The sequence below is a fragment of the Globicephala melas genome, chromosome 2 (assembly GCF_963455315.2).
Source record: "Globicephala melas chromosome 2, mGloMel1.2, whole genome shotgun sequence".
NCBI lineage: Eukaryota > Metazoa > Chordata > Mammalia > Artiodactyla > Delphinidae > Globicephala > Globicephala melas.
In genome coordinates, this window is record NC_083315.2 from 12,410,162 (window position 1) to 12,422,518 (window position 12,357).

The 12,357-nt window shown below is 39.7% G+C and overlaps 1 protein-coding gene across 1 annotated transcript in view; it reads right to left on the reverse strand.

Moving 5' to 3' along the window:
- The window catches only part of ARMC3 (armadillo repeat containing 3), a 102,346-nt gene that overhangs the window by 25,908 nt on the left and 64,081 nt on the right, over window positions 1-12,357 (reverse strand). Inside the window, exon 11 of the mRNA XM_060293679.1 lies at window positions 2,957-3,206. Within this exon, the coding sequence (XP_060149662.1) occupies window positions 2,957-3,206 (250 nt within the window). The remainder of the gene's footprint in view (window positions 1-2,956; window positions 3,207-12,357) is intronic.

Genomic DNA, 12,357 nt, shown 5'->3' on the forward strand with positions numbered 1-12,357 from the left:
AAATGTAATACATTATTATCTGAGCCTGGAGGACTAAAAAGAATATTCTACAGGTCTCTCTGTGTAGTATCTGAAGACAGGAGCCCTTGTGAGATACGATCCACTTCCAATCATGTTCTTCTCAAACACAGGGACTCTAACAGGGATTACACATTAGCACACGTAACCTGGGCAAGCTTTGAAAAGTTTACTTGAAGCATCTGATGCTTAGCAAGCCAAATTTCTGAACATCTTTATATCTGAGTATAAGATAGCAATCTGACTCCATGTGTTCTTTCGGCAAATATCTAATTCATTTATTAATTTCACCACTCATTCCTTCATTCATGCATTCACTCATTCATTCAACAACTGTTTATTAAGCATATACTGTGTGCCAGGTATAGATCAATGACATGGATGCAGGGAAGGAAAACCTCAGTTCCCTTCCCTAAAGCCTCAGGGAGCTTATGGTCTTTCATACAAAAACTAGTGCAAAACAGAGTTCAAGGGAAGCATGCATAGGGGGTGGTGTGAGCACAGAGCAGGACGTTGGAGTCCACGTTTGAAGACTAAAGAAAGCCGTCATGGAGGACAGGATGGCTGAGCTGGGTGTTGAAGGAGAAACAGGCACTTATCAGGTGAACAAAGGTGAGACTAGCTTTCCAAGCAGAGAAATCAAGGAGGTGTAAATAAGAGAATTTTAGAATTCAAATTGTATGGTATTTCTGGAGTGTAGAGTTACACCTGGGAAGCGAGTTCAGGCTTAGGCAGGTAGGGGTGGATCATTGCGAGCCCTTGCATAGCACACTAAGCAGCTTAGCTGTTCCCATGGGGCAGTGGCACACCCCTGGGGACTTGCAATGATGTGATGAGGGTCATAAATTTGAAAGATCAGTCTGGAGGCAGTTTGGGGAATAGGAGGTGGCAGGGGTAGGGAGGGCCGTAGAGTCAGTTGCAATATTCCAGGAAACGGATGGACTGCTCAGTGAGCCGCATGGAGGAATGACCAACTAACACAGTGTTGTTTATCACTGTGTTGCCGCTGCCTACTGCAGCGCCTGGCACATGGTAGCTGGTAAAAAAAATATTTGGTGAGTATCTTACTACCTTAATGGATGAATACAAATGAACTGAGTCAACGGGAACAAAGAAGGGGATAGAAAAAATATCTAAGAGACAGAAGAGATTTGTTAGTTGTCTGAGCAGACAGCACAGTGTGAGGACGGGGGCTCTGGACTCAGAAAGGTGTGTTCGCAGTCCCTGATTTCCCGACCCATCAACTCTGCTTTCAGCACATTATTTCTTTAAGCCTCATTTTCCTCCTCTATAAAATAGGGATTGCAAATGTACCTATTTCTTTTCTTTCTGTAAAATTGAAGTATAGTTGGTTTACATGCTACATAGATTACATATAGTTGGTTTATTATATTAGTTTCAGGTGTACAACATAGTGATTCAATATTTTTATAGATTATACTCCCTTTAAAGTTATTACAAAACAATGGCTATATTTCCCTGTGCTGTGCAGTATGTCCTTGTTGCTTGTTTGTTTTATGCCTAGTAGTTTATACCTCTTACTCCCCTGCCCCTGTCTTGCCCCTCCCTTCTTCCCTCTCCCTGGTAACCACTGGTTTGTTCTCTATATCTGTGAGTCTGTTTGCTTTGTTATATTCATTCGTTTGTTTTATTTTTAAAATTCCACATGTAAATGATAACAGAGTATTCGTCTTTCTGTGTCTGACTTATTTCACTAAGCATAATAACCTCTAGGTTCAACCACATTGTTGCAAATGGCAGAATTTCATTCTGTTTCTGGCTGAGTAATATTCCATTGTGTATAAACACCACATCTTCTTTATCCATTCATCCATCAATGGGCATTTAGGTTGCTTCCATGTCTTGGCTGTTGTGACTAATGCTGCTATGTACATTGAGATGCATGTATCTTTTCAAAGTAGTGACAAACATGCCTATTTCAAGTGAGGCTTAAATGCATGTTAAGTGCTTAGCACACTGGCTGTGCATAATAAGTGCTCCATATTGTTATTTTTACTGGGGCGAGAGGAACAGAGTCCTAGGCTGTTTGAATGAGTGCCACACGACACGCAAACAGGAAAAAAGCAAGAGAAAAAGGTACGTTTGTAGGTTTATATCAAGTCTTTATGAAATGGGCCAAATGCACTTTTATATGATGGACTTGTAAAAACTACAATTCCATGTTTTAAATTTTTGAAATACAAGAGAAACGGAAGAGTGTGAGTAACCCATATTTATAATTTCAAGCATCATAGTAAAAGGCACACCTGAGTGTCCCCCACTCAGCTTAAGAAATGGTGCATTTCAATGACCTTGAACCCCCGTGTGCTCCTCTTCAAACACATCCACCCCCTTGATCCCCCAAGAGGCAACCAATTTCTTAAATTTGGGGTCAATAATTCTCTCACTTTTCTTTATAGTTTTATATGTATGTGCTAAACAACATATTGCTTTGCTTTGCGTATTTTTGAACATTATATAAATAGAATTCACACATCTGTTTTCTTCTGAACTTGACTTTGCTCAGCATTATGCTGGTTGAGATTCTTCTCTGTTGATGTCTGTAGCTACAGTTCATCCATTTTCACTGATGCAAGATTCTGTTTTATGAATATACCACAAATTTATGTATCCATTCTCTTAACAACCGGACAGTTGGTTTGTTTCCAGCTGTTGAGATGTTATAAACAATGCTTCCTGGTGCACAGAGACAAGAGAGTGTCTTAGGTATATACCTAGTTTTATACCTAGAATTGTCACATTATAGGGTACGCTCACCTTCTTTGCTGGGTGATGCTAATTTGTTTTCCAATGTGTTGCACCAGTTTTGAGGGACTTAAATGATGGGTAGGTTCAAATACTTGAAAATGTTTCAAATTACTGCACCAGTAGGTACGGACCAGAAGAAAGAGAAAAGGAAAGTGATGCAAATGCTCACCTCTGTCCGGGCCTCGACATCACACGCAGTTGCAGCAACGGTGAGAGCGGCTTTGCTCTGCACGACAGTGTTGGCAGAGTGCAGTGGGCTGAGCAGGGCATGCATGACGTCATGGCTCTGGATGCTCAGACGCAGAGACTCCTGCATGGCCATGTTCGTCAGCACCGTGGCGGCGTTGGCTATGGCTCCATCTCGTTTGCTGGACAGGGCGTTGATTAATGCATCGATACCATCACCTTCGGCAGCAGCGCTGGGTCAGTGAAGGAGAAATGAATGCCGTTCACCCCTGTTCAGTAAATGATGTTTGGAGCATACAACTAAGCTTATAAAACAAACGAGTGCCTAAAGACAATTTCAGAAAGAAATTAATTTATCTGGGCGATGAACCCGGAATTGAGGCTCTGGGGATTTAAATGGAGTCTGGGGGGTTATGAATGAATATAAATAATCCTTTTCCTATGTCTGCAGCTTTGGGTTATAGGAAAATGCATGACTGCTTCTTAGAAACCCTACTACAGCTATTCATCTTTTAACTCAGTGATACTTACAAGACCAGGAAATTCTATTCAAAGAAAGTCTATTAAAATATTCCTAACCAGTAAGAAAACAAAGGTTTAAATGGGAGGAATGAGTGAGCATGGGAATTAAAAATTTTTCAGCTCATCTTCCCTCTTTTTAAGTGAGGCTGTTAACTGTAGGCAGACGTTAACACGTTTGAAGGCAGCAAATCATTTTGGGGGTGGATGTTGCTTTTACAAATTAAATATCAAGATAAAAGTCATGATATTGACAAGAATAATTTTAGTAATGTAGGCATATTCAGTTGTTAAATTTCCTATTTCTAGTATAAAAACGTTTTCCCACAATTAGAAATCCTAAACCTCCTTTTAAAAACACTGTACTTTCTATAGTCCTTGCTTTGTAATCACTCAAAAAGCTCGTAAAATAGTAAAAATTTTTTAAAAAAGATCATTTTAAAGAGTGGAAGTTGATTTAATTATGTTCTTTAATGTTTGGAATTGCTTCAAATAAGAGATGTTTCAAGCAGTAAGATATATAGAGCATCCTGGTTTTAAAGGAAAACCCCAAATTATGTTAAAAATCCATCTAAATCATCATAGAAATAGAGTTAATCAAGACAATAAAAATACATTTGAGTCTTCAATAATACGAACATCTTTTTCTAGTTTATATTTGCCACTTTAAAAAAAATTTAGGATCACAGTAGTAACCAACACTGAAAAAAAGAAGTGAGGCTATGTAGTTTAGCCCATCACTCTGTATTCTGATGAGTTCAGTTTGGTTCTGTCACTTGAATTTGCTGGTTGTGAAGGAGAACTGACAGTGTCAAGAACAGAAGGTATCACAATTATTCATCAGAGAGCAGAATACACACACAACCTCAATAAGGAGACTGCTAGCTTTAGGTGAAAGGAAGCTGTGAATCAGGCACAAACCAGCTCTGAAGGAGAGTGAACAGCAGCCACTGGGCAGGAACGGAATGACTAGAGGCAACATCTCTGGAGAACGAAGGCTCCTTCGTGTTGACCTTGAACGCACCTCCTACCCCCGGTTTATATAAATCCATCCAGAAAACACACCCTACTGATTGATACCAAATTAAAGTCAGCACTCAGTTCCGTGTTTCCCCTCCTGCAGTTCCTGGTGTCTGTTTAACCCTCTGTGGCATCTCCTAGTCTTTCTCTGGGATGGTGTCCCTTAAAACTAAAATTTGGTTAGATGACATATGACCAAAATTTGGGAGGAAGCCCAAGAAAAATATTGAGAGGAAGGAAGGCCCTGCATCTCACTATGGCAGCCTGAGGAACAGCATTTAATTTCCTTTCCTAGAGGATAAAATAAACACTCTTAAGATAATCTCACATTTACGTCTCTCTCCTATTATTAACTGACACGGTGGTCATTTGATTTTATGAATAAGGGAAAATTTGAAGGCTCTAATATATTAGTTCACCAGGAACTTCTCATACTCAACACTGAATTAAAAAAAAATGCCAGGAAGAATTTTTAATTATGCATATATTCTAATTAATTAACATAAGCTTAAACCTTCTCAAAAAAAAATGTTTCCTTTGAATTATTTTTCATGCACTTGATGCAATCAGTTCCTTAAATCAAATACTCTATGTTTTTTTAATCATTATAAACACACCTTGGCTAAAATGCACGATTCCTTTGTCACTTAGTGGGTTTTATCTTTGACAATGTTCATTTTTTAACACATCTTGGAGAGTAAAGAAAAAGCACACAATGGAGGTATTTCAACGGCATCCATGATAGAAGCCAGAAATGCTTTAGGTAAATGCATACTAGTAAATTCTGAAAGGCTTTCTCTTTTGTGTGTATCAGGGAGTTTAGGGAAAATTTAAGTAAGTATGCAGGATCATACTCCATAGTTTTAGTTTCTCTAGTTTATGTAAAAATGAACAAACAAACCTGGGTCATGGAGACACAGGGATTTTCATCAAGTGTGTCTCTGCTCTCAGCCTTTCTGCTTGGATTTTGCTTCTCCCTTTCTCCTGTACGAAGGCATGTCTGGCCCTGGTTCATTTATACTCTACCTTCTGCTTTTTCTTTGCTTTTTATGGAGGCAGTAAAGGGAAGTACATAAAAACCTAGCTGTTTAAAAAAACCAAAGATTCTAGTACACAGTGGAATATAGCTTTTACTAAATTGAACATAACTGCCAGCACCGAAAGACAAATCATACAGGCACAGCTGGGAGAGCAACGTATATTGTATGTGCATATCTGCCCATAATTTGCTACATGCAGCTCTAAGTGCAAAAAGCATAATTGAGATTAACTTATGATATGAAAAATCAAGCTATTAGTCTTACTTAAAAAAAAAACTAATTTCAGTCATAGAAATAGAGTGCAGAATTTGTACTTTTTTAAAAAAAAAAAAGAATTGCATTAATTTTGTGCTTTCAAACCCTAGACATTCTGTCTTATTTTTCCCCAAGTCTAACATATACACAAGCTGAAGCCTATCCTATTTTTTTTTCCCTATCCTATTTTTAAGACACATTTTAGTCTCCTAGATGGTAGAGCATTATCCAAATGAATAGGAGGACAGAAGTCAAACTGCTTTGTTACAAAATCCAGAATTACAGGGCCATATATCATCACAGCAATCTGAAACTATTTTCTGATATTTACTATCATTAGTCTGCATACGGCTGGAGTTTAATCAATTAGGAGTTTAATCAATTAAGAGTTTAAAATGTAAATTGAAACAGAAATTAACCAAACTACAAACCAAATATGGGAATGTATAAAAACATCTGTTTATGTCATTTGACATATGTAAATAGAAGTGAAGTTCGAATGTCATGTGTATCCAATCTGTTACCAAGTCCTGACTATTTCTCTCTTCCATATTTCTCAGAACGCTTCCTTTTCTCCATCTCCATCTCTCCCACTGAATCCAATTCAACATCCTGTATCTTGTGGATTGATATAAGTACTCTCCTAACAGATTTCCCCTCATCCCCTCCAATCCTTTCTCCATCTTACAGCTTAAGTGATTTCTTAAAAATAATTTTATTTCTCCCCTACTTAAAACTTCCACGGTTTGCCATTGTTCAGGATAAAGCCCCAAATTTCTCATGTGGCCTCTGAGGCCAAGCATGAGCTGACCCCACCTCCCTCACCAGCCCGTGCACCCCGCCACCTCTTCCTGTTGTCGTGTCCTAGGCCTTTCTGGCAACCTGCCATACGCCAGGCTCCGTCTCACCTCGGCGTGTGCCCACACTCTGGTCTCACTCCCAGCCGTCCCTTCCCCCGGATAATTCCCATTCATCTTGCCAAGTTTGGCACAAATGTCTCTTCCTCAAGGAAGCATTTCTTGACCCCCAAAACTAGGTTAGGTCTCTTTTTCACATGTCCTCAGAGCATTCGTTTGCTAAATGTATACATTTCCTTTTGTTTTAAAAAATGAGGTTTGGGCACAAGTGTTCACAGTCAGAGAAGAGTCACAATCTCGAAATATTATTTTACGGCGCCTGTTACGGAAAGGAATTCAGCACATAGTTTTTCATATTAAGTCCCCAAGCCCCACAGTTACAGCATGGGCACTAAGAGCACTAAGGAAAAGCTCAATTGCACAAATAGCGACTATTATGCTTCCCGGAAAGTACAGTGCTATTTCATGTCTGTGTGCCTTTGCACTCGTGCTCCCTTTGCCCCCAGATCCCTCCCGAACCTCTGCCTGAGGACCCCTCAAGGCCAGCTCACTCACCGCTTCCTGGGTGAGGTTACCCACGTCCATCACTGCCCCTCCTTATTAATCACCCCCTCCTCTGCCATGTCTACGCCTGGTGCCTACTTCTTAGGCAGCATGTGAGTCTTTTTATATCCCCAGTGCCGAGAAGATCGATATATTTTAATTGACTTGAATCAACTCAAGGGGAGTGATGAAAACCTCTGCTGGCGTCCAGAAGCGGAGAGGGAAAAGTACTTAGCTCAGTGTGAAGTTTGCAAGAAGGGGTGGGATCCAACAATATGGGGATCTCCGCTTGTATCACTTATAGCTGTTCTTAAAAGCAGTTTATTTCCTCCTCACGCCTAGGCTTCTCGGATTATATAGTGAAGTCATTTTCTTTTTAACTATTTATTTATTTATTTGGCTGCATTGGGTCTTCATTGCTGTGTGCGGGATTTCTCTAGTTGCAGCGAACAGGGGTTACTCTTCATTGCGGTGCGTGGGTTTCTCATTGTGGTGGCTTCTCTTGTTGCGGAGCACGGACTCTAGGTGCGTGGGCTTCAGTAGTTGTGGTGCACGGGCTCAGCTGCTCCGTGGCATGTGGGATCTTCCCAGACCAGGGCTGGAACCTGTGTCTCCTGCATTGGCAGGCGGATTCTTAACCACTGCACCACCAAGGAAGTCCCCCCATGAAGTCATTTTTATACGAAGTTTAATAGATGAAATCTTGCACTTTAGACAATGTTTTTGGGATCCGTCCCTCTCATGTATCAAGGGATGTGGATATTCTTTCTCTGCAAACACAGTTTGTTTGGGTTGTGTCATCAGAGGACACGATTTGGTACCTCTCAGATTTTGCTGCTGTTTGGAGACTCACATTTAACTCATCTGCAAACGCTGGTTACATGAATCAAGGGTGACCTTGGGCCGCATAGAAAATCTGTTTAACAGAGCCCATATACAGGGGGATATGTGGAACCCGCTGGAACAGATGGTAATATTGGCAATCAGAACCTTGTTTGTTAACAGTGATTACAACCATTCCCACCAGCACGGCTTTTCATATGTCTCCGTGAGGTTTGTCACACCAAGGAAGACATATTGGTGGCAGACACGCTGCAAGTGGTGAAGAGAGGTGCATATGCAGCAGTGACTCAGTGTTGGCGAGTTTAATTGCAGGCTCCCGGCGAGTCTATACAGGTGCGAGGGGGGTGGGGTGCTGGCCGTTATGATAAGCAGATCTCCTGGTTATCACAGCCGGATCTGGAATGCTGTGAACAGGATTCCTGACTCTCATCCCAGCCAGTTTTTCAAAGGTAATGACCCGAGAAGTCGAGGGTGTTAAATTGATCAGTTTCTGAGTCCCAAAGAACCATCACCCCGCAGCAGCCCCACAGTTGCAGATGACTAATATATGTGCCCCCCAACTCTGGCTGAACCCCAGGATTGACAAAAGTATCCAAGAGTATTGTCTCCTTTGAAAAAAGTATTATTTAAAGATGCTTATCCATAGTAAGGGAGAGAATCACAATTAGCTGCAGGCAAAAAGCTTAAAATGAAGAGTGTAAAGTAACACTATTATTAAAGTGAAACCCAGACATAGAAACAGATGTGGGAAGTTTTGCATCCTATAGCAAAATAAGAAAAAAATGCAAAAAAAATATTTAAAAGTATGTGAAACCAAATTGTTTCCATCATATCGATGTGTCCTAGCAGGTATGATTTGGGAACTTCCAGAACATGCTTTTATGCTACAGTTGCTGTGACATCATGATTTTTCAAGAGAAAACTGCTAATTGCAAAGAGATGAGCACATGCCAACCCAGCACCTCCACAGAGAGCATGCGGGCTTTTGTTACCAATTACGAGGCAGTCAGTCAAGGTGCAGGGAAATCAAATGTAATTTTCTTACAAGTGACGTGGAATCCTTACTGACCTATCTGTTCAGTCACGATACTTCACTTCCATACATGCCACCTTCTGTTTCAAAACGCTGGAATGCCTGCCAATAATTAACTAGCTGCCATCAGGAAAGAACAACTGTCTTCATTTTACATGGCTGACTTGTCTCCTGATAAAATAGGAATAATGGTCAAGGTGTTAGAACATTCATAATAAATGGCTTCTGCAGTTACCAAATGTTTCTGTTTAGCCTGGAAAGCAGTCTATTTACATAACTGGATATGACAAGGGCCACAATCCCAAAGTAATTAGAGATATCACGTTGTTGATTTTCTTAACTAAAAAAAATGAGGACGCTGAAATCTCTAGTGTGATGGCACATAAACCCCCCTGGCCCTTGCCAGGACTACCCTCATCTCATCAGCTCTAATGTCAGAGAGACAGTCATTGACGAGCTGTGTCATTCCTGTGACCTCTTTCACAACGCTGGTGTCATGCCTGCCCCTCTCTATGACTTCGTGCTGTTTTATTTCATCTGTACTGTTATCACTTCTGAAATTACCTTAAAATTACTCGTGTGTTGTCTGTCTCCCTGTCCAAACTGTAGACTTCATGAAAGCAGTGTCATGGAACCATTGTCATGATCCCTACAGCCTAGAGCAGTACCTGGCACATAAAGAACACCCAAGTAACTGTGAAATAGTTACAAAAGAAACCAAAATTCACAGATAATAACTTCCTTAGCCTCTGGGATAAAATTACAAAAGTGGTAGAGTGACCCCATCTAGTTCCTAGTGAAAGGTATGTTCCAGGCTCCCTGTGATCCTGGGTCAAGGGTAATCGCTTAGACACACAAAATATAATAGATAATCCAGATTCACTTTTTTTAGAGTTAAGAAAGATAATATTTAGTGAGAGTAAGACTTGCTCAAGAAGCAAGTCAGTCAGCAGACACAGAATTAAAACCATGATGATCTGACTATCTTTTTTACAATTATCAGTCTCTTAAGCTTTAAAAAGTACTGTATTTTCTAGAAAAAAAAAAGAACCAGAATCTATTTGGTTCACTTCATCATTCCTCAGGGAATGAGAAATAAGGGAGACCATTTTGATGTATAGCATAGTGGGAAATTCTTACTAACCATTGGATACATTTTTTCCTCTTTCACATTCTCTTATAAAGAGAATATAAGGAAGAGGAGGAAGAGAAGGGAAAACAGGGAAAGGAACCTGGAAGAAAGGAGGAAGGAGGAAGGAAGGAAAGGAGGGGATTGAAATTCAATTCTCCAAAGGTGCCTGCAGTCTGGAAGAATCCAAAAAGACCAGGAAGGCAAAGGGAAACATTTGGTTGGAAGATTTGCAGAAGCTCAAAGTCGCAGAGATAGTGAGCAAGAGGCAGAGAGAGAGAAAAGTCACGAGCTCCCTCTGGATGTACATAGCTGACTGCCTCGGTGTGAAGTGTCCATCCCACCTCTGTGAACTTGAGCAAAGACGGTGCCTATATTTCCTCATCTGCAGAATGGATGTGATGATAATATTCCCTACCTCACAGGACTGCTTCAAGGATTTAGTGATACATTCTGTTTGGAGTACTTAGCCCAACGCCTGGCCACACAGGCCAGGTATCATCACCATCATCATCACTATCATCATCATTACCTTCACCATCACTATCAACATCATCACCGTCATCCACGCATACTCAGTGAGCCACAGGGGCAGAGATTTTCCTATATCCTGTCTCCATTTCTTGGATCATGGGAAAATAGGATCCTATATCCAAATTTGCATGTGTGTATGAAATTTTCATTTTTAGACAACTTTTCAGCTAGACGGTCAAATCTCCAACTCCTGCAGGGCTAGAGCAGAAGCAGTTTCCTCAAGCATCCCACCCAAGTCTCTTTGTTTAGGCAACAAATGAGTAATAAAGGCCATTTTCAGAGGGAAGAAAAATCAAGGAAAAGGATTAATATTGAAAAGTCAAAGATGAGTAAAAATGGAATTTATGTACGTTTTAAGCACTGCTTCAAATTTTAAGAGAAAAATCACACAATATAAAGGTATCCAAACTGTTTGATAATTTCCTCTTAAAATCAGTAACAGTGGAAATTAAACCTGAAGGATGTAGCAGCAAATTTAAAATAAGTTTATGCAAATGTTAGTCTCTGCTCTCTAGGTAATAAAAGCAGCATAGATAAGTTTCTAAATGAACATTTCATGGGATTCACCTAGCCTCACAAAACTTGTAGCCGACAAAATTCATACTGTTTGTGAAGGTCGACTAGGCATCAACTGACACAAAATGGGGGTATGGAATCAACTTGTTTTTATTGCAAAATCCAGCTTTTCATTCTATATATTCCTTCAAATCAGAGGCATCTATCAACACACAGCAGAGAAAGAATCTAGGCACTTAAGGGGGGTAGAAATGGAAAGTATCCACTCAGTAAACCTGGATGGAAATAAGGCAAGAATAATACTTAAATTGACCATGAAGATGCTTCCCATCTATTTTATCTATTAACTCAGAAGGCTTTTAAAATAATGAAGAACACTTTAAATAAAGTTCTTTGAGGTATCATACTGAATACAAAAGTTTGAAACATCCTTACTACAAAACTGAACTTTCTAAAAGGAAACTAACTCAAGTTTTCTTGCAGGATTCTCATATTGTGAGCATTCTAATTCAAAGGAGGCAGCATCTGACAACAAAGTGATATGTCAGAATTTTAAAACAAAATAATCTTTTCTGTTATATAAAGTCAAGAGCAAAAATTCAACTCTAGAGTAAGTACCTAACAACAAGATTAATTTATGTCAGTTAAGTGTATTATATTTATCCTATATGGTTATATAGCACAGCCGATATTCAGTCATCAGGACAATTAATGTGTCAAAATATTCTGAAATGACTTCACCTTAAAAAGAGACGAAGACAAGCATCTATTAACACACAGTTAGCAGTAGAATACTATCTCTTTAAAAGCACCACAATGGAATGCTTTCCAGATCACAATCTTTCAGTAATGTTTTAAAATATTATTTTAGACACAGTGAAGAGTATTTCAAATTAAATTAATGTGCCTTTTCACTAAAATACAGAACAAACCTTCTATTACCTTTTTTGCCCCTCCCCCAACTTCTTCCTAAACTGCCACTAGGGGTCAGTATGAAGACACAGTTCCTCCACTGTTAGAAGGAATATGGAACTCTGAAAACATTTTCCCTGTGAAAAACCCTAACAAAGACAATAACCGCAGAACTTTAGCATT